General features: G+C 35.2%; 2 protein-coding genes across 13 annotated transcripts in view; both read right to left on the bottom strand.

Annotated features, from left to right (window-relative positions):
• The window catches only part of TOR1A (torsin family 1 member A), a 381,690-nt gene that overhangs the window by 160,407 nt on the left and 197,438 nt on the right, over positions 1–23,845 (bottom strand). The window lies entirely within an intron of this gene.
• Positions 1–23,845, bottom strand: part of FNBP1 (formin binding protein 1) — a 211,000-nt gene that overhangs the window by 73,167 nt on the left and 113,988 nt on the right. For all 12 annotated transcript variants that reach the window (XM_069069374.1, XM_069069372.1, XM_069069373.1 and 9 more), the window contains exons 5-6: positions 2,452–2,514; positions 1,972–2,076 (exon numbers count right to left, since the gene is read on the bottom strand). In XM_069069374.1, the coding sequence (XP_068925475.1) occupies positions 1,972–2,076; positions 2,452–2,514 (168 nt within the window). The remainder of the gene's footprint in view (positions 1–1,971; positions 2,077–2,451; positions 2,515–23,845) is intronic.

Here is a 23,845-nt window from a genome sequence, read left to right as displayed (position 1 = left end):
AAATACAGCCATTACAAGTAGAAATAATAGCATAAAGACCAACAGACAACTTCTAACTGACCAAATAATACATACATCACAGATCAACAGACAGATCCAACTGTCTGACCATTATATACATATATACATAGTTACCAGAGAGAGAAGCACCAACATCTGAGTTTTTAAAATGGGGGCACTCCTTAACAGCTACTCAGTTTCATCTGGCCAAATTACACAAACACTCTTCCAATAAGGGAGCCCCAAAGCAAAATGCTAACTTCAGAGTATATATGCATTTCTTCAGGGTCAGAGGGCATCACTACTCTGTGACTCACTGCCTAATTACAAAGTAACAAAAGGTGTGGGCCTTCCTGAAAAACAAGCCTCCCCTAATCAAGTTTCTCTTGTTGGGCTCCATGTGAGTCCTATTAATGGATGGGGAAGATCTTCAACTCCCATTAATATTACAAGGCCACATATGGCCCTCTAGATCCTCAAGCATAGCTCTTTGACTGAGTCCAAACTTCACAGAACAAATTCCCTTAATAAAAGGATTTGTTCTGTAAAACTTGGACTTTGTCAAAAGGCTGCACCAAGGATCAAAGACCACATATGGCCTTGAGTTCAAAGATTCCCCACCCCTGTCCTAAACTCTCCTGCTTTCTTCCCATCCCTATTACTATAAAGGGCCACGCTATCCTCCCAAGTCTCTGGGGCTTACAACCTAGGAATCACCCTTGATTCCTTGCTCTCAACCCCTCCCCCCCATATCCAATGTTCCTCCTTCTTTTCTCTGACATTGCCACCTCTCTAATGAAGGCCCTTATCATATCACATCTGCACTATTGCAACAGCTTGCTGGTGGGTTTCCCTGCTCCAGTTCCTCCTCAGTTTGATCCATCTTCCATTTAGCCACTTAAATGATTCCCTAAATTTCATGTTTGTCTCTTTTAAAAAAGATCCTCCTACTCTCTGGTGGCTCCCTTTCACCACCACAATCAAATACAAATCCTGTGACTGACACACAAAGCCCTTCATCACCTAGACCCCTTCTACCTTTTCAATCTTCTTACATTTTGTTCCCTAACATGGTTCTCTCAGATGCAGTGACACTGACTTCTTTGTTGTTCTACAAATAAGAGACTCCATTTCTCACCTTCAGACATTTTCTCTGGTGGTCCTTTACGCCTGAAATACTTTCCTTTCTCACCTCCACCTACTGACTTCCTTAGCTTCCTTTAAGTTCCAATTAAAATCTCATCTTTTATTAGAAGTTTTTCCCAACCCCTCTAAATTATAGTGCCTTCTCGCTATTAGTAGTTTCATATTTATTCCACATACAGCTTTTATGTATAAATTTGTTTGCCTATTGCTTCTCCTACTAGATTGTAAACTCCTTAAGAGAAGCAACTGTGTTTTTTTGCCTCAGTGTCCTTCATACCCCTCATAACTGACTAAGAAGTCCTTTGAGAAAAGTGACCTAGTAGTTAAACAAAAAAAAAAAAGTGACATTATTTATCAATCTTAATAAATGGAAGAGCAAAAAGAACATTTCTAGGACTTTTATGTCAGCCAAATTTCATTTTCATATGTGAAATAAACTTCAAAAACATTTAGAAATGTCTAGTGCCCGGGGATTCCTGTTTTATTTGGCAATCTACTCTAATAGGAAGAGTATTTTTTCTTTGGAACATTATTAAGGTCAGCATTCTCATATATTGTTCACATAAGGTACCAAAATATTTGTCTTTTTTTCTTACTGATAACACAAATAATGAGTATACTTCCCAAATTCACAATGGTGAGAACTACTCAATTTCAAATCCTGGACCTCAAAGTAATAACAACAAAGGAGAAAAACATCACAAATAATATCCTTTCTATGGACATGAAAGTGGAACTTTAGGAACTCATTCAAGAAAACGACAAATAGTGACAAGGATAAATAGGGAAATGAAACAAAGAATATAAGAATATGACAGAGTATACCTTTTCAACATCTGCTTTTGTAACATTAATGTCAGCATCCATTTTTTCAAAATACTGTTGTGCTCTGTCAGCTTCTTTGCAATCTCTCTCAAATCGTCGTTTACTCTAAAAGTCAAAAAGAAAAGTGCACAGTTAATTATGAAACCATTAGATTCAAAGAAGATGTTGCTTAAAATTAAGCTCAATAAAGAGCACCTGTGCAAAGATAATCTGCTGTAATCAGTGTTGTAAACTTTCACTTAAAATGTACACACATTTGTTTCAATAACACACAAGAACAAACATCTAAAAGTTGCCTAATCCTGAGACGGTAGGAAAAGAATAAAATGAAGGTATACAACATTACTACTCATTAAGAAAATGTAATATTGATTATACTCTTTCAGAAGCACCTTATCTTAGAACTATTTTAGAAACAAATTCCATTAAAGTCTCTTTGAAAGAGTCTATAAACATATTTCTTTAGGAGATTTCACTTACTGATTCAAGTTGTTTCCAGCAAGTTTCAATGTGCTGTTGAGCTTTCCGACCATCATGGAAATGCTGGAGGGAGAAGAAATATAGAAATGAAAAATCTTGTCTTTCATGAAAATAAATTTGTCATCAAAAGAGCAAAAGAAAAACATAATAAAATGGATTAAGGGCATTAGTTGAATAAGTTATGTTCCCAAATTTCCAGCCCAACTGCATATACTGTTGGATTTAGCTGATGTGCTAAATTGTAATTTTTTTTCCTATTTCCTTCCTGGTTCTTTGTTATATGGGATGGCTCTCTGGGAGGTGAAAAAGAAAGGATTGGCAAATGAAGATGATACAAAAATAAAAGCTAACAACAAAAACTTTGAAAAAACAATTTTTTAATTTCAAATAAGAGTATACTTTTATAAGTTATTTATATATTTATAAAGTAAGAATATGCACAATTTAAGAAAAATTAACTTAGGATTTTTAGTTTATAAAGATTCCTTATGTCATTAGTTCTGTCTGAGGACTGAACCTCACAATTCTGGGGTTCTATTATGATCCTATCAGTTGTCAGACAACTCCATATCCCAGAAAAACAAAACACAAAGCCATCTCCAAAGTTTAGCAACAACTACACAGTTCAATCATCTTGTCCAAGCTAGTTGAGGGTTTATGCAAAGAAGTAAGTTTAAAAGAAGGGAAAAGTATAAAAATGAGAATTGCTCTAGACATAAACTTGAAAGGATAAAGATAGTTTTTCAAACTAACCAAAAAAAATTGACATGACTTTCTAAAGCTTAATGAATTTCTACAAACACAGTGGTAAAAATAAGTGAAGCATAAGCACATTTTCTGTTATTTGAGGGTCACTCTATTGTAAGGAAAGCACAGAATAGTGATTTTACCACGTGGAGTATGGTAATATCTTTTTTATAAATATATTATTTTTAAAAGTTCTGCTTCTTCACAATATCTGATTTTAAAAGTATTCTTGCATTTGTGATATTATTTATTTATAATCAAAAAAGTCAATGAAAATCTCATCCAAGAGTATGAAAATTATATCCCTGAGTACTAAGACTTGACAATGTGATTCTTGAGGTACTAATTATGACCTCTGAAAAATCTGGTAGAACAGGAAAGATAAGACAGGAGATTGCTAAATGTTGTCCTGATATTTAAAAAGAGGAAGAAAGTGGATTTATCATATAAATTGGTGATCTTAACTTTAATTCCAAGCAAAATTCTAAAATTCATTGATAAAGGGAAGTTTTTGGGCACTCAATGAGTGTAATAATGATCATTAATAGCCAGTACAGTGTAATGATAATGGGAATTTGAAGATCTTCCATGCCTCTTAACAAGCCTAAGGAAATTTGAAGATCTTCCCTTCTTTGAAAATAAACTCTGCCCTCTAATAGGCTGAATGTAATCACATGGAGCCTGTTGTTGGAAGAGTTTGCTGAAGGGTGGAACAGAGCCCACAAGAAGCTGGGAGTCAGAGGCAGACCAGACTGTTGGGAGGGGTTGGGAGGAAAGCCCATGTCCCAGGGGAGTCAGTCAGGCTTGTAAGTAAATATTGGTCAAATATTGGTTTGTGGGAAAGCTAAAGGATGATGTGGCTCTCAGCTACATTGTGATGCATTAACTTCTATTTGCTATGATGGATTAAGTAAGTTTCCTGGTGTTGGGATTTGGTTTTCTGGTGTCTGAATAAATTTTCACTTCTGTTTTCTATATGGAGAATAGTTATATTTTGCGATTGAGCACCATGCTGGAATATTTATAGTGACCATGGGCACTGTGAATATTGTATTGGCACTACAATTGGTGGTAAAGATGGGATCACAAGGTATCAGACCTCTATTTGGAGGCAAGAAGGGGTTTAAAAGAAGAAATGGCTATCCCAGGATGAGTGGATTTACCTTGTGCCTCCCTAACAAGGGAGTGGTCTAAAAGTACAGGGCTCTGTGAAAACTGGGATCAGAGGTTACAGCAGGGAGAACCTAGAGATTTAGAAACATGTTTGCAAAGAATACCAATAAAACCTGAGAGAGAGCTGGAGGCAGTGTGTAGAAGTGACTGAGTTTTACTAACAGGTTACCCAGATGATGTGTAGAAGCATAGACAAGTTGTTACAACAGAAAAATCAAATGGAGAGAGAATGGACTGTGTTCCAGCATTCGGACTCTCCTTTAGAAGAGCAAACTGGAGGAGCTCAGGTGGTAGAAGAGAGGGCTGTTGTGAATGTCTTAGAAAAAGAAGCAGAAAAGTAACAGGAGAAGTAACATTGTTTTATGACCAAGCTTTTACAAGGGCAGAAATTCACCCCATACTGAGAAGACAGCAGGAGAATCAGGGAGGCCAAACACTGTTCACGGAGATAACTGAGGATTTAACTCAACAGGAGATTACTGATATATCAAGCAGATTCACCCAAAGGATGGGAGAATCATTGATGTCTTGGATGGTGAGAATCAGTGACTGAAGAGTATCAGTAGATAGTAGTGTGGACTGATTGAAATTTATAAGTATTTGTCAGAATCCTTTTGTCCAGTAAACTTTTAGAAATTTTCATATGGCAGGAGGTAACAATATGACTAATTTGTTAGCTTTAGCTGCCAATGGATGCAATAAATTGTATCCCACTGATTCTATGTGGCCTAGTGGAGAGCAACCCTGGTACTCACTTAGAGACTGCACAAGAAGGTTGGAAGAAGTAGTAATGAAAACTGTTATCATGGTTGGAGATGCATATATTTATCATGATATACCCTTAGCAGTTCCTCATAGAAATATCATGGTGAAGATGGCTCCTCCTGCCTATAAGCACCGACTTCTGACTCTACAAGATTTCACAGCTAAGTGACTTAGGAGAATGGAAAAAAGATAAATTTCCTCATGAGAGAAAAGTAAATGGCCAGAGGATTCAAAGTCAGGATAGATTGCCAAAAAGAGAACTGTTTATTGTTCTGCTGAGAGTAGGAGTAGATTTTAGAAAAATTGATGGTATTCCAATTAATGACCTATATAAAATGTACTGAGATAAGGGGTTAATGTCAGATGGAATAGAGAAGGGCTGCCTCTATAGTTGCTTCTCAACCATTGTATCTAAAGTTCATCACACCTTGAGAGAGAATAGGAAATTAGCCAAGCCTCAGCTCAGATTAAAGAAATACACAGACAAGATTGCAGACCCCATATGAATTTGACTATATATTAGAAAAATGGATTAAATACAGTAGCCAAGGCCTTGTTAGATATTGGGGCAGAGGCCTCCCTTATTTATGGGAACCCTGATAAATTCAAGCATGGAACTCCTATTACCATCACAGGATTAGGATGGCCTGAAATATCAGCCAGACAAAGTCAAATAAATGATGAAAATTGGACAATTACCTAAGAAAGAGTATACTGTGGTTATTGTACACATTCCTGAATTCATCATTGGAATAGATATATTAAGAGGTATGAACCTGAATTTAACTGAAGGAAGATACCAATTTGCAGTAAGGAAGATAGGAGTTAATACAATTTTAGTGGGAAAAATAAAAATGAACCCAATCATTTTACCTGAACCTTCTAAAGTAATTACTTCGAAGCAGTATCATGTGCCAGATGGGCAAGAGGAAATTACCAATACTATAAAGGAATAGGCTGAAGCAGGAGTGTTAGTCCCTACAACCACATGATGAATAATCCTGTTTGGGGCATGGAGACATGACAGTGGATTATATACAACTGAATAAGGTGACTCCTCCCTTTTATGCTGCTGTTCCAGATACCATCACCTTAATAGAAAGCATCCAAAAATATGATGGGACTTGGTACACAGTTACTGATTTAGCCAATGCTTTCTTCACTATCCCAAAAGACTCTAAACAATGGGACCAGTTTGCTTTCACTTGGCAGGGCAGGCAATATACTTTCACCCACCTGCCACAGTGATATCTGCATAGCCCCACTATTTGTCACAGGTTTGTGATTGAACATTTGGATGAATTAAAGCTACCTGGTACACTGCTTACCCACTACATTGATGATATTATGATACAGGGAAAACATGTAAAAAAAAAAGTGGAAAAGAGACACTTTTGATTGAACATATGAAAAGCAAAGGGTGGGAAATTAACCCTGCAAAAATTCAAGCACCAGCTCAAAATGTAAAATTTGGGGTTATACAATGGAATAAGGAACTGCGAGACATTCTTCCACAAGCCTGACAAAAGATTCAGGATTTTTCTATCCCTACCAATAAGAAAAAAGCCCCAAAGTTTACAGGATCATTTGCATATTGGCAACATCACATACAGCATCTAGGATAGATTTTGAAACACTTATATAAAGTTACTCGGAAGAAATATGAATTTGACTGGGGACTTGAACAGAGTAAAGCTTTTGAAGGCTTTACTTTCAAGGCTGCTATATAACTGACCCTAGATTTATGGCCTATGCAAAATGGTCAGGGGGGGTATTACAAGTGACTGCATAGGATGATTATGCAAACTGGAGTTTATTTATGTTAGAAACAACAAAGCTGAAATGAACCTTTAGGATTTTGGTCCAAGAAACTTCCTTCATCTGAAATTCAATATACAATTTTTGAAAAGCAGTTGCTAGCTGCATATTGGACTTTGGTAGTCACTGAACAACTAACTCTGAGCCATGAAGTAACATTAAGGCCTGGAATCCTGATTATGACCTGGGTAATGAGTACCCCAGCTCCTCACAGAACTGGACATGCACAAGAGGCCAATATAATTAAATAAAAATGGTATATTCAAAACAGAGCAATAACAGGCAAAAATGGAGTTTCTACTCTACATAAATCTATAGCAAACATTGATACTGAGAGAAAAGATACATTCCCTGAGCCAAATCAACAGTTGGTACAGTCCTTGGTAAAATAGAATGATGGATATGATGAATTAAGTGAATAGAAGAAACACGTATGATTTACTGATGGGACAGCAAAATATTTGGGCCATAAAAGACATTGGAAAGCAGTAGCCTATAACCCATGTACCAGGCAGACTTTAGAAAGTACTGGGATAGGTGGAAGTAGTCAATATGCTTAACTTATGGCAGTACATCAAGTCATCAAAATAGAACAAGGAGGACAGTATCATATATTCACTGATTCATGGGTAGTAGCTAATGAGTTAGCTACATGGATGCCCATGTGGAAAAATCAAAATTGGGAAATTCATGGTAAACAAGTCTGAGGCAAAGAATTATGGGAAGATATCTGGGACATTTCTTTGGTCACTAGCTTGTCAGTTTTTCATGTAGATGCCCGTGTGACCCTCACCATGCCAGAACGTAAGTATAGTGCTCATGATGATCAGATGATGTGGCTTTCTGCAATGTGGTGATGCATGAACTTCTATGTTGCTATGATGGATTCAGTTTCCTGGTGCTGGGATTTGGTTTTCTAGTGTCTGAATAAATGTTCCACTTCTGTCTTATACATGGAGAGTCTGTTATATTTTGCAATCAAGCACCATGCAGGCATATTTATAGTGACCATGGGCACTGTGAATATCTCATTGGCACTACACACAGGTTCTACAAAAATTGACCATGTGAGAATATTTCCTTTTCTTGGATAATGTTACTAAACTGGCAGATATGGGAAGAACCTTTTTTCCCCTTACATGACAAAGGAATATGCATGTATATACACACACATAGACATACACAATAACATTATCTGCAATGAGCAAACACTATAAGCCATCCCAATAACTATGGGGAAGAGGATAAAGGGATAGAGAACAAAGCTGCCCCATTTTCCCATTATCATTAGAAAAAGTTCTAGAAATACTATCAATTAAAATATAAACATTGGCAAAGAAGAGAGAAAATCATCTCTGTAGGCAACAAAATAGTTTTCATAGAAAACCATGGAAAATACAGAAATTGAAACAATAGATTTAAGCAAAATGACAAGATACAAAAATAAGTATGCAAAAGTTATTGGCATTTCTAAACCGAATTGGAAAAAAAAATTCAGAAAGGCATAATGGAAAAGGAAATCCCATTAGAAAGAACTACCAAATACATAAAATGTCTGTATTTCAATTTACTAAGCCACAATCAAGACATATAAATTCAATGACAAAATACTTTTAAAAAAAGTGAATTAAATGAAAGAAGGGATATTCCCTTACCTGTGATTAGGAAACATTAATATAATTGAAATGACAATATTAATTTAGAGATTTAGGGCTTATACCACACTACCAAATAGTTTCTTTTACAGAACTTGTCAAAATACTGACAAAATTATAACAAAATTTATTTGGAGGGCACAAGGTTTACCATCTCAAGGAAAATGATGAAAACAAGTAGAAATGGAGAACAACAGTTTGAGAACTCAAAGTATAATAAAGCAGTAATCATCAAAACTGTGTGACACTGGTCAAAAAATAGAAAAGTGACCACTGAAACAAATGAGGTAAGTAATCAAATGAGATATTTGTTAAGCACTTAGTACAGTTCCTGGCACACAACAGACCCTTAAATGTTTATTCTATTGCATTCCAATAAAACTCAATGTTCCAATGTTCGAAAAATATTTGACAAATTTTTGAAGTGCAAAATAATCTTTTATTATTAACCTACATTATCAGCATGTTCTCCATCACTTTGTTAAGTTTGGACAATCAACAAAACAAATCAAGTCTGGATTTGTAGCATTTACCAATTTCCAAGGTACAAATGCTCACAATGAAAATTTAACAGTCTAATGGCTAGTTCCAGCACATCACTGGGCATGATGCCCTATTTAATAAGAATTGCTGGAAAATCTAGAAAACATTATGGCCAAAAAAAAAAGTTTAGACCAGGACTATAGACTACATTAAGTTCAAAAGAGATAGCTGAACTTAAATATGAAAGATAAGTCATAATTTCAATACTGATAGTCATGGGTCCTTTGATCTACTCTATTTCGAACTTGGGTTGGTTAGCCCTTCCTTAGGAAGCCTGGTGGCCCCTTGCTTCTAAGAATTCACATACTGACACAGACTTAGTGTAAACACTCCACCAGCATAGCTCTGCTGCAGCTCAGAACACTCAAGCACAAGTAATCTACCAGCCTCAGACTCTTGGAAGCAAGGATCACAAATGTGTTTCAACATACTTGCAAGAATAGTTGAAATCTTTCAACTTTGAAAGATTTAAGAACTGTGAAATGATGAAGCATGTTACCTAGCTCATGAAATAGATGTGGACAGATATATGGTGCAAAGACACACATTTTTTGAGAAGACATCTAAGTGGATTCATTATGCTCAACTATGGTTATGGATTAAAAGGGTTGTTGGTTTTTTCCCACTTTGTTTTTAATGCAAGTAGGGTATGAGGAAATTAGCAGGGTTAGCAATAGTGATGACAAAAATAAAGCCACTGAAACAGTTTTTAATGCACAGAAGAAAAAAAAAGAAGGAAGTTTAAAAGGAAGCACAGATAAGCAGGTTTTGAAAGTAACATGTAGAATTTGTTTTATGTATTATTTAAAAAGCAAGTAGTATGAAAGGGAAATTTATGGTTTCATACAGAATACCCATGCTTTGGTACATCTATAGAAATGCTTGGTTTTTTTGTGTTTTAAAGTTCAGAATAAAAGAAAATAAGGAGAGGCACACTAACACATTGTTACTGGGACTGAATTGGTTCAGTTATTTAGTAGAAAAAGAAGCAATTTTGTTTTTAAAAAGGAGGTCCATGGGAGTCAAGGTGGCAGAGTAGAAACAGGACTTCCGCGCAACTCCTGCTTCCAGCTCCTACAATTCATGTAAAAAATTACTCTAAACAAACTTTGGAGATACAGAACCCACAAAATGACACAGAGAAGCAAACTTCCTTCTGAAGACAGCCCGGCAGGCTGGCAGGAAGGGGCCAGCACAGCACTCTGGAAGCCAAGCCCAGTCCCATGTGAGCCAGAGGTCTTAGCCTCAGGGTAGCCTGACCAGCTGACTGGAGGGACTTCAGATCACCAGCAGCTGTGGCAGTTTCTAGAATTATCAACCCATAGATGCTAAAGACAAAGTGAGAGGTCAGTGCAGTGTGGACTTTGGGAACCGGGAGTTCGGGAATGCAGTCCAGTCTTTATCCTCTAGAGGGAGAAGTGGCTGAGGCGGCCATGCAGCTGCCACCATGTGGTTGCTTCAGAACTCCTGGCCTGCAGACTGTAGGGGGACCAAGTGACCAGTGTGAGGGGTAATTGCTCTTGCTTTAACTTGCTTGGATCTGGATCACAGTCTAGGGTGGAGGTCCTGGGGTGTGCAACCAGCTTGCCAGAGTGTGTGGAGGCTTCCTAGAGGGTACCCAACTAATACCTCCAACAGCTACAAAAACTCCAGCATTTGGGACAAAGCTCCCCTGTCTGATAGCAGAGTTCTACTGTGGAAAAAGCTCAAGTCAAGTAATTGAGTGGCAACATGAGCAAGCAAAGGAAGCAAAGCAAGCAGAGCAATCCAACATTAGACTCCCATTTTGGGGACTGAAAGGATGAAAGCATGGAACACGAGGAAGACAATGAAGTCAGAACTCCTGCACCAAAAGGTTCCAAGAAAAATATGAGCTGGTTACAGGCCAGAGGAGCTTAAGAAGGATTTTGAAAACAAAATAAGAGAAGTGGAAGAAAAATTGGGAAGAGAAATGAGAACGATGCAAGAAAATTATGAAATGAGAGTCAATAACCAGGCTGAAGAAAATAACACCTTAAAAAATAGACTAACTCAAATGGCAAAAGAGGCTCAAAAAGGCAATGAGGAGAAGAATACCTTAAAAAGCCAAATTTGCCAGATGGAAAAAGAATCTCAAAAGCTCACTGAAGAGAATCATTCCTTCAGAATTAGATTGGAGCAAATGGAAGTTAATGACTTTATGAGAAATCAAGATACTATTAAACAGATCCAAACAAATGAAAAAATAGAAGGCAATGTGAAACATATCATTGGGAAAACAACTGACCTGGAAAATAGATCCAGGAGAGAGAATTTAAAAATTATTGGACTACGTGAAAGCTATGATCACAAAAGAACCTAGAAATCATCCTTCAAGAAATTCTCTCAAGGAAAACTGCCCCGATGTTTTAGAACCAGAGGGCAAAACAGAGGTTGAAAGAACCCACTGATCACCTCCTGAAAAAAATCCCAAAAAGAAAACTCTTAGGAATATTATAGCCAGGTTCTGGAATTCCCAGATCAAGGAGAAAATATTACAAGCAGCCAGGAAGAAACAATTTCAATATTGTGGAAACACAATCAGGATAACATAGGATCTGGCAGCTTCTACACTGAGGGATCGAAGGGCTTGGAATATGATATTCCACAAATCAAAGGAGCTGGGATTAAAACCAAGAATCACCTACCCAGCAAAACTGAGTATCATGTTTCAAGGGAAAATATGGTCATTCAGAGGAATAGAGGACTTTCAAGCATTCTTGATGAAAAAACTAGAGTTGAATAGAAAATTTGACATTCAGATATAAGAAGCAAGAGAATCATGAGAAGGTAAAACAGGGCAAAGAAATCATAAGGAACTTATCAGAGTTGAACTATTTGCATTCCTACATGGAAAAACAATAACTGTAACTTATGAAACTTTTCTCAATATGAGAACAGTTGAAGGGAATAGAAATGTGTGTGTGTATGTATATATATATGAGGGTATATGGGCATATGAATATATATGTGAGTGCGTGTATTATGTGTACAGGTGTATGTAATGGGAATGTCAATTTTTAAGATCTTCCCTGCCCCTAGGCTAAAGTGTACCTGGAGCCTGAGGTGGGAGGCTTGTTTTTCAGTAGATACTTTTTGATTGGCCAGTGGATCCAGAAGGTTATTACATTACATTCTCTGAGCCAGGAGAAGGCTATATAAACCCTGATTGGGATTAAATAGGAGGCTTTGTTTTGGGGTTCACTTTGAGAAGTGTTCTGTGATTTGATTAGATGAGACTCTGGGAAGCCGTTGTTGAGAGCCCCCCGGCTTTGAAAAACCCAGATGTTGATTTGGTATGGATGTAATAGTTGGACAGTTTGGAAACCTGTCTACTTGATCTGTTTCTCTGTCTTGACAATTATGTCTGTATACTCTGAAGTTCGGGATGCTGACCTTTTCCCCCTGAACTAGGTAAATGATATATATTTGACTGATTAAAGTAAGCTTGTTAACCAATTTTGAGTTGCTTTCCTTTAGCAAAGCAGATCTAAGAACCTGTGTTGGCAGCCACCCTGGGGATGTTGTGGTGCTTGCTGGTACAGTGTAAAAAGACAGAGGGCACAGGACCAATTTAATAGGAAGGGATGATACTTAAAAGGTGAAATTAAGAAGTGAGAGAGGAATATAATGAGAAGAGATGGGAAGAACAGAATGGGGTACACTATTTCATATAGAAGAGGCAAGGGAAAACTGTTACAATGGAAGGGAAGAACAGGAAGCCAAAAGGGAATGAGTAAATCTTATTCTCATTGAATTTGGCTTAGGGAGGGAATGACATACACACTAAATAGGGAATCTCACCCTACAGGAGAGTAGGGGGGAAGGGAATGAGAGGGGGGATGATGGAAGGGAGGGCAGGGCTGGGGGGGGAGGGAAGTTGGAAGCACCCACTTTTGAAAAGGGAAAAGATCAAAGTAGAGAATAGAACAAGAGGGGGTTGGGATTTGAGGGAGTTTGGAAATATAGTCAGTCTTTCACAATACATCCACTATGGAAATGTTTTGCATAGCTACACATGTACAACCTATATTGAATTGCTTATGTTCCCAGTAAGGGTGACAAGGGAGGAAGGGAATGAACTGGCTGTGTAACTTTGAGCAAGTTACTTAACCCTGACTGCTTTAAAAATATATATTATTATTATTATTTTACATGTAACTGGGAAATAACATATACAGGCACTGGGGCATAGAGCTCCACCGTGCCCTACTGAAAAGTCAGAGGGGGATTGGGGGAGATATGAGAGAGAGCAGATTGGGGGAGAGGATATTCAGTGGGAGCACTGTTTTGGGGTGGTAGGTAGGGGAAAAATGGGGAGAAAATTTGTAACTCAAAATCTTGTGGAAATGAATGATGTAAAGTAAAAAATAAAAGAGAAAAAAAATTTTTAAAAATGATGTCCATTATTACCACTATTACTCAATATGATACTAGAAATGCTCACTATAGTACTAAAAAAGAAAAAGAAATTAAGGGAAGTACAGGCAACAAAGAAACAAAACTATCACTCTTGGCAGACAACATGATGATATACTTAAAGAATCCTAAGAAATTAGCTAAAATACCCTCCTAGATTAAACAATTAAAAACTTGAACAAAGTTGCAGGATACAAAATGAACACAAATAAATCATCAGCATTTCTATACATTACCAACATAGTCCAGTAGGAAGAGAAAGAAATTCTATCTAAAATAACTGCAAACTATATAATACTTGAGAGTCAACCTGCCAAGACCAACCCAGGAACCATATGAACACAATTACATAACACTTTTCACACAAAGTCAGAACTAAACAAATAGAGAAATATTAATTTCTCATGAGTAAGTCAATGCTACCACAATCAGTTGACTTATTCAGTACCACACCATTCAATCTACAAAAATCAATTTAAAGAGCAAGAAAAAAAATAATAAAATTTACCTGGAAGGATAAAAATTCAAGAATATAAAAGGAATCCATGAAAATACATGTGAAGGAAGGCGGCCTTGTATCAGATTTCAAACTATATCACAAAGCATTAATCATCAAAACAATCTGATACTGACTAAAAAACAGTAGTGGATGAATCGAATAGATAAGGTAACATACAGTAAATGTACACACAATAGTCAATGACTGTAGTAACTTAGGATTTGGTAAACCCAAAGACCCAAACTTTTGGGGCAAGAACTCACTATCTGACAAAAATTGCTGGGAAAACTGGAAAGCAGTTTGGTAGAAAGTAGGAATAGAACACAACCTCACACCAGATACCAATATAAAATCAAAACGGGTAGATGATTTAGACAGCAAGGGTGATATTACAAGTAATTTAAGGGAGCATGGAAAATTTTACCTGTCAGATTTATGGATGAGACTTTATCACCAAAAAAGAGATAGAAAGGATCATAGAAAGTAAAACAAATAATTTTAGATACATTACATTAAAAAGTCTGTGCACAAACAAAATCAATGTAGCCAAGATTGAAAGGAAAGCAGAAAACTGGGGAAAAATTTTACAGTAAGTTTCTCTAATAAAGCCTCATTTTTCAAATATATAGGGAATAGAGCCAAATTTACAAAAATAAGAGCCATTACCCAAATGATAAATGATCAAAGGATATGAAAGGAGGCTGGTGGCTCGTTGGATAGAGCACTGGGCCTAGAATTAGAAGACTTCAGTTCAAATTCAACCTCAGACACTTTGTAGCTGTGTGACCCTGGGCAAGTCACTTAACCTCTGATTGCATGACAAAATGGATCCACTGGAGAAGGAAATGGCAAACCATTCAAGTATCTTTCCCAAGAAAACCCCAAATAGGGTCTTAAAGAGTCAGACATGACTGAAAGGACAGAATAAAAACAACAACAAAATGAAGAAGCAGTTTTCAGAAGAAGAAATCAAAGGTTTCTATAGTAATATAAAAAAATGCTCTAAGTCACTACTGATTAAAGAAATGTAACTTAAAACTCTGAGGTACTACCTCACATCTATCAAACTGGCTAACACAATAAATAGAAAAGGAAAATGACAAATGCTAGAAATAATGTAGAAAAATTGGGACACTGATGCAATTAGTGGTTGGTAGAGTTGTAACCTGGTTCAACCATTCTAGAGAATAATTAGAAACTATACCCAAAGGGCTACAAAACAATGCAATACCACTACTAGGTCTGTATCTCAAAGCAGTAAAAGAAAAGGGAAAAGGACCTATCTGTACAAAAATGTTTACAGCAGCTTTTTTTTATGGTAGCAAAGAACTGGGAATTGGGGGAAGCCCATTAACTGGGGAATGGCTGAATAAGTTGTGGTATATGATTGTGATGGAATACTATTGTGTTATAAGAAATTACAAAAAGGACGGTTTCAGAAAAACCTAGAAAGACTTATATGAATTGATGCAAAGTGAAGTGAATGGATCCAGGACAACATTGTATACAGTAAGGGCAAAAGTGCAATGATGATCAGTTGTAAAAGACATAGCTAATCTTATCAATACAATGATCCAAGACAATTCTGAAGAACTCATAATGAAAAAATGCTACTCACATCCAGAGAAAGGAATGATGGACTCAGTGCAGAATGAACTGCAAATTTTTCACTTTCTTTATTTTTCTTGCCTTTTTTTGGCAATATGATTAATATGGAGATGTTTTGTATGATTCCATGTGTATAACTGAATTCATATTGCTTGCCTTTTCAATGCAGGGGAAGGATTGAAGAGCAGGAGAGAATTAAAAACTCAATTAAAAAAAACCATAATGCTAAAAACAAATAATAAATTTGTTTTACAGACCAGTGAATTTCTTATTCCTTTTTCTTTCTCTGGATGTACCATATTATTGATGCATTAATATTTAATGGCTAACAGCCAGTAATTCATGCCTGAATGAGGCTTATCTAACACATGTATTTTTAAAATACATCATAAGCTCAAAATCTTGTGGAAATCAATGTTGAAAACTAAAAAATAAATAAATTTATTTTTAAAAAAAGACATTACAAGCCTTCTTGCACTTAGGAACACTGGACAGCAATTTAGCACTCCCCTTGAGGGATATTTTAAACAGTGAAATCACCAACAAAAAGCACAAAAAATGCAAAAAACATGGCACTAAATAGACCACAAAAAGGATTCTTATTTACAGTATGAGAGAACAAGCAAAGAAGACAGAGCACTGCCTTACTCAACCTCAGCTGAAAACATATTCATTGGGTAACTAAAATCTTTTACTGCTCTATGCTTGTCCATGAATGAATGACTTTGAGTTTACAAATAAACTTTAGCAAGTAACTAAATTTATAAATAAAGACAGTTGACTGTATAACTTTTACAATTTTATTACAGAATTTTGGTTCTAAAATTTGGCTATTATTTTATATAGATGGATTACAGATGAGAAAGTCTACCATTAAGAATACATGGAAAGTAGGCAGTAAAATTTCAGTTGGTGCCCTAATCCAAGTGCTATACCCTGAGTTACAGGGCACATTTTACTGGACAACAAGTGAATTTTTAAAAATAATGCAGCTAAGAAGCTGGTAATGCTTCAGCTCAAATGTACCTAATAGTTTTTCATTAATACCAACATATATGTATACACACACATACACATTACATACTTATAATTTTCTTTATTATAAGCACTATGTTAAATATTCAAAGAAATAAACATGTCAAGTGTTGTAAATCCTTTTTTAAAAAATTCCAGTATTGATATTTTGCAGTTATGATCACCCTAATGTCAAAACAGCTCTTAGTAGTAAAAAGCCTTCAAATATTTTACAGATGTAGGGAAAAGAAAAAAAACATAACTCTGGGTTATAACTAATCATATAACTAATCAAGGGCCAATTGGTTACTTTCAATAACAGTAAAACATTGGTTCAGAATATATTTGAATATCATTCTTATTCAACTTAATTAGTAATGAATGGATGTTTATTAATAGGTAGAAACAATAAAAAAGGAAAAGTATAAAACAAAATTTAGAAAATTAAATTCAAGACAACTCTAATCTTATGTTTTTATCAACTAAATGTGATTTAGTCCATTTTCACTGTACTTTCATTGTTTACTTAACATAAGAGCTCTAAAGTGTTTTGTTTGTTTTTTGTTGATAGGCTCTCTATCTCCCCTTGCTGGAACACCAAGAGCTCCTCATGAGCACAGTCCCACTACTGATCAGCAAGGGTGTTTTTTTTTTCTTTTTAAAATTACTTATTTTTATTTTTCAACATTCACTTCTATAAGCTTTTGAATTTAATTTTTCTGCCCCTCACTTCCCTCCTCCTTCCCCAAGACAGTGTGCAATCTGATATAGGCTCTAAATACACATTCATATTAAACATATTTTCACATGTTGTAAAGAAGAATTAGGACCAATGGGAGGAACCATGAGAAAGAAGAAACAAAAGAACAACAACAAAAGAGAGAGCAAATAGTATGCTTTAATCTGAATTCAGACTCCATAGTTCCGTCTCTGGATGTGAACAGCGTTTTCCATCATGAGTCCCTTAGAGTTGTCTTAGATCCTTGCATTGCTGAGAAGAGCCAAGTCTATGAAAGTTAGTCATGTACAGTGTGGCTGTTACTATGTACAATGTTCTCCTGGTTCTACTCACTTCACTCAACATCAGTTCATATAAGTCTTTCCAGGTTTTTCTGAAGTCCGCCTGTTTATCATTTCTTATAGTACAATAGTATTCCATTGCATCCATATACCACAACTTGTTCAACCATTCCCCAATTGATGGGCATCCTCTCAATTTCAAAAAGAGCTGCTACGTATATTTTTGTACATGTGGATCCTTTTCCCATTTCTATGATCTCTTTGGTATACAGACCTAGAAATGGTATTTCTTATAGTATTCCATTACATTCACAAATCCCAACTTGTTCAGCCATTCCCCAACTGATGGGCATCCCCCCAATTTCCAGTTCTTTGCCACCACAAAAAGAACTGCTATAAATAATTTTGTACATGTGGGTCCTTTTTCTCTTTTTTTATATCTCTTTGGGATACAGACCTAGTAGTGGTATTGCTGGATCCAAGGGTATGCACAGTTTTATAGCCCTTTGGGCATAGTTCCAAATTGCTCTCCAGAATGGTTGGATCAGTTCACAACTCCACCAACAATGCATTAGTGTTCCATTTTCCCCACATCTTCTCCAACATTTGTCATTTTCCTATTTTGTCATGTTAATCAATCTGATAGATGTGATGTGGTACCTCTGAGTTGTTTTGATTTGCATTTCTCTAATCAATAGTGATTTAGGGCATTTTTTCATAAGACTAGAGAAAGTTTTAATTTCTTCATCTGAAAACTGCCTGTTCATACATATATGCTCTGACCATTTATCAATTGGGGAATGACTTGTATTCTTAGAAATTTGACTCAGTTCTCTATATATTTTAGAAATTAGATCTTTATCAGAGACACTGGCAATAAAAAATATTTTAGCATGGGAGCTCTGGCTTCCATCCTTTCTGACCCACAGGTTAGCCCCTCCTTAGACAGCCTAGTGGTTTCCTGCTCCCAGGGAGTAGTCTTAGTGTGGACACCATATTTATTTAGTCCTCTGTAACTCAGAATTCCTAAACTCAAGCAATCCACCATTCTTAGCCTTCAAGATACCAGGGATTACAGAAATCTTTGTATCTTTTTTGGCTTTGTTACTTTACTGCATTAAAATGAAACATAAACTATGATCTGAACATACTTATTTTTTAAATTTAATGATTTATTTTTCCCCCAATCACATGTAAAACATTTTAACATTCCTTTTAAAAAAATTTTGAGTTCCAAATTCTTTCCTTCCCTCTCTTCCTGCCATCTCATTGAGAAAGCAAGCAATTTGATATAGATGACACATCTGCCGTCATACAAAACATATTTCCATGTTGTGAAAGAAAACAGACAAAAAAAAAAAGAAAGTAAAATATGCATCAGTCTGCAGTCAGACTCCATCAGTTATTTCTCTGGAGACAGACAGCATGTTCCAACACAAGTCCTTCAAAAGATACTTATTTCTAAGGCAATAAAGCAACAAGGGCAAAACACAAAGAGGTCTCATGAACTTAAAGCTAGAAGGGACCAATCTTCTCATTTATAAATGAGAAATTGGAGGTTCAGAGAGGGTAAGCAACTTACCCAAGGTTACACAAGCAGAGATGGGATTTGAACTCAGGTGGTCTGAAAGAGATCTATTATGTGCACACACTAATGGTGAAGAAAAGTATCATTTTTGGTAGTTATATATAATTAATTTCATTCATCTTTTTACACTTTCTACTTTCTCCCCCAAACTTCCAAAGCAGTCTTCCTAATATATGTTGTTATTTGCATGTATGTATGTCTTTATATATAAATATATAATTAAATGTGATACATATATATTATTATTTTTATATATATATGTGGCTATATATACATACACACATATCCTTCTAATTGATAATAAACTCTTTGAGGACAAGGATTTAGAGCCTTCATGATGGAAAGGGATATCCACCTCCAGAGAAAAAGAACTACAGATCTTAATGCAGATTGAAGCAAACTACTTGCTCCCTTACTTTTGTGTTTCATTTGTTTTGTTCCTTCTTTCTCGTTTACTCCATAGGTTATAACTCTTCTTTACAACCTGATTAATGTTTAATATGAAGGCATTTGTAGAACCTGTATTGGACTGCATGCCTACATGGGCGGGGAGGGGAAAGGAGAAGAAGGAGAAAATTTGGAATTCAAGGGATTATGGAATTGAATGTTGTTAACTAAAAGTAAATAATTTAAAAAAAAAGGATTGAGAGCCTTGAATCTAGTAGGTGCTTAATGAATGTTGAACTGAACATTCCTAATGTTCAATCAGTTCTATCAATATAGTTTGTTGAGCAATGGTGGTTGAATAGCAACACAAAATAGGAAGTGAATGGGCTAGGGGGGGTTAAAAAAATAAAGACATAGATCAAAGTTCTAGTCCCAAGAAAGGAAGAGATGGAGAATAAGACTAGAAAAGGTAAAGGAATGGCTTAGGGCAAAGAACCAGAAATGAAGGGCTAGGTCCAATTTAGATAAGGAGGCAAATAAATGAATCAAAGAGGAAATACAAATTTTGAGACAAAAAGATATAAATATACTGAGTTAACAGGAAGGATGATAAAGAAAAGAAGCAAGATGATTCAAGGAAACAAAGGCAGATAGGACAGATTTAAAGTAACAGTCAAATATATACTTACATACATACACACATGTATATACATATATATGATGCGATTTATAATGTACCACTTTGACCTGACTACTAAATTTCCCTATTGGTTTCATAAATCTCAAGTCCCTAATATTCAATGAGGGTAGAGGAGAGGGGGTTTGGTGGGGTGTGGGAGGAGAGATTCGGTTTCCACACAGGACAATGTTCTGTTAGCCAACAATATATTTCCTCTTATAAAAGTTTCATTTCAAGATATGAACAACAGGAAAAAAGAGAAACATTTATGTAACTACTCACTCTGCATGATGTAACTACTGGGTAAACAACTCTGATTTTAAGCTCACCTCTATATAACATCATTTAAAATAATTTGCCTTTTTTAGCTTGAAACACACCTTCCAAAATTTACTGCAGTACTGGACGGGCACACAAGTGCATGTGTGTGCATATATGTGTGTATGTTTAATATTTAATGTTTATTAATTTAATTTTAATTAATTAATTTAATTATTAATATAATCAATAATTAATTTAATTATTAAATATTAATTTAATGTTTAATTATGTTTAAAATTTAATAAATATGTGCATATTTATACCTTCATTACATTAATATCGATTATATGTTTTAAAGTTTTCCATACAAATATAATCTTGAAAACAAGCATAAATACAATTTTTTTTTTTACTTTTGGAGGGCAATTGGGGTTAAGTAACTTAACCAAGGTTACACAGCTAGTTTTTTTTGTGTGGGTGTTAAGTGTCTGAGGCTGGAACTGAACTTGGGTCCTCCTGACTCTGGGGCTGGCATTTTTACTCACTGCACTACCTAGCCACCCCCATAAATACAATTTTTTGAAATAAATAATAACTGAAAAGTATGAATTCCAATATTTAAAGGAACCATAAATTAATCCTTTTATAGACTGGACAATCCTTTTGTCATGTAAGTGATCATTCTTACTTCACTACTTTTTTTTTTGATTGATCAAGCCTTATCTCAGTTAGTTTTAGTACTAATTAAATAGAATGTAAACAAACTTTTAAAAACCCAATAAAATTTTTTAAATTGATTTGTTAATTTACTTTTAGTATACAACATAATTTCCACAGTCCCTTGAGCTTCAAATTTTCTTCCCCTCCCCCTCCTCCCCCCACCATCATGGCAGCATGCACTCGAATATAGGATCTACAGATATCTTCACATTAATCATTAGTCAGATTGTAAAGAAGGATTATAACTGATGGAATGTTGAGTACTTCACTACTTTCTAAACATTAATTTGCATTTGCTGGTTTTATCACAGGATAACCATCTATCTCCCTATCCAACAACCCCTCTTACAGTGTATCTATACTGAAATATTTCACCTGAGAAAGTAATTGGCTACAATAATAAACACACTGAAGTTTTTTTTTAATGAAACATGTTTATGATGCAGCTTCACGTACTTATTTGCATAAAAGCTTATGCTTAGGGGCGGCTAGGTGGTGTAGTAAGTAAAGCGTGGCCCTGGACCTGAGTTTGGTTCTGGCCCCAGACACTTAACACCCACACAAAAATACTAGCCCAGTAACCTTGGGCAAGTTACTTAACCCCAATTGCCCTCCAAAAAAAAGGCAAAAAAAAAAAAAAATGTGAGTAAGAGCACTGGCCCCAGAGTCGGGATGACCTGGGATTGAATCCGGTCTCTGATACTTAGCACCACATCCAGAAATAACTGGCCATGTAACCTTGAGCAAGTTACTTAACCCCAATTGTTTAAAAAAAAATAGTTATAAAAATTCTAGGGGTGGCTAGGTGGTACAGTGAGAAAAAGTGCAGGACCCGAGTTCAGTTCTGGCCTAAGACACTTAACACCCATAAAAAAATAAATTAGCCGTGTAACCTTGGGCAAGTTACTTAACCCCAATTGCCCTCCAAAAGGCAAAAAAACCAAAACAAAACAAAACTTATGCTTAAAAATTCACTGAAAACTGGAACATAAGCCATATTGAAAAGAAAAACTGAAGACAGGGTGATTTATGAAATAACTTCTCATTAGCCTCTCATTTTATCTCACACATGCTTGCAAATAACTTACACAGTACTTAGCAAAGTAATGAACAGGAGTTCTTTGTATATGTGTGTACACATCTTTTTTAATTTTCCCTTAGAAGTACTAATTTTTTTTAACTAATTATCCCATAAAAAATTTCTTTTCTCTAAAACTAAAAGGTATATAGAATTGTAGTAGGATGCATTTGCTGTTTAATAGTACACAAAGGCAAAATATACTCTATATACATATACAATAAAATACATATAAAATAACTATAACCCAAAATTTTAAATAGAGATTGTTGAATGAGTGGAAACATCAACATCTGTTTTAAAGTTACAGAAGGAATTAACTACAATCTTTTCTCCCATCCGAGTTTAGAAAGGATAACTTGTTTCTCAAAATTGGGAGAATACAACTTACTTTCTGCTGGAATTTCTTGATTTCTTGTTTTTTCATATAATAATATTTAAGCTGAAAGTATATAACTACATTTGAAGTAGAATTTAAACTTCCTTATTTGGAAATAACTTCTTTCATACCTTAAACTTACATAAAGCGGTAAGTTCACAGAAAAGTACCCTACAATAATTCCCAAGACAAAAATCAAAGAAAACTTAAAATGAGGGAACATTTTAGAAAGAACTATCATTATAAACTCAAGAACAAAAGATACTGATTAGACAGAGGTTAAGATGGTAATGTAATATGGTATGATTGAATTAATTTTATCATATTAAACACACAGCTAACAACAAAAATGGACAAATTAACAAAATATACTAACAATGAGAATGCAACAATTAAAAATCACAGCAACAAAGTAATAATCATCCCTGTTGGCATTTTATCATTCTGAGTTTTAAATAAAACTCAAGTTCCACAAATGAAAAGAAATTCGAAAATTGGAAAAGGAAGAAAAAAAAGTTGGGAGGCAAGTATCAGTGATAAATGTTATAAATTTTCTCAAAATTATGTCATAAATTAGAGACTAGAACATTATGTTGTAAATTTCACAACAGATGTCATCATTCAAGATTAACTTAAAGATATAAATATTTACACATATAATCTAAAAATGTTCTATTGTGCAAGAATTATAAAGGAATTAAAGAAATTCAAGCGATCATTCATGATATAATAAAATGCCAAAAGATAAAGTTTGAAAATAATCTATATTGAGCAATACACGTTGAAAAGTAATTAATAATACATATTATAAAGCGGTAATCATCAAAACAATCTAGTAATAGTTAAGAAAATCAGAGTGGTGGATCAGTGGAATAGATTATATACACTATACATTGTAGTAAATGACCATAGTAATTTAGTGTTTGATAAACCCAAAGATCCAAGCTTTGGGGACAACAACTCACTATTTGGCAAAAACTACTGGGAAAACTATGAAACAGTACCACAGAAACTAGGTATCTA

The sequence above is a fragment of the Petaurus breviceps genome, unplaced genomic scaffold (genome assembly GCF_028583685.1).
Source record: "Petaurus breviceps papuanus isolate PSGF00001 unplaced genomic scaffold, PetGlider_PUasm1.0 90779, whole genome shotgun sequence".
Classification (NCBI taxonomy): Eukaryota; Metazoa; Chordata; class Mammalia; order Diprotodontia; family Petauridae; genus Petaurus; species Petaurus breviceps.
The sequence above is the reverse complement of the archived record's forward strand: the minus strand, read 5'-3'. Positions and strand labels throughout refer to the sequence as shown.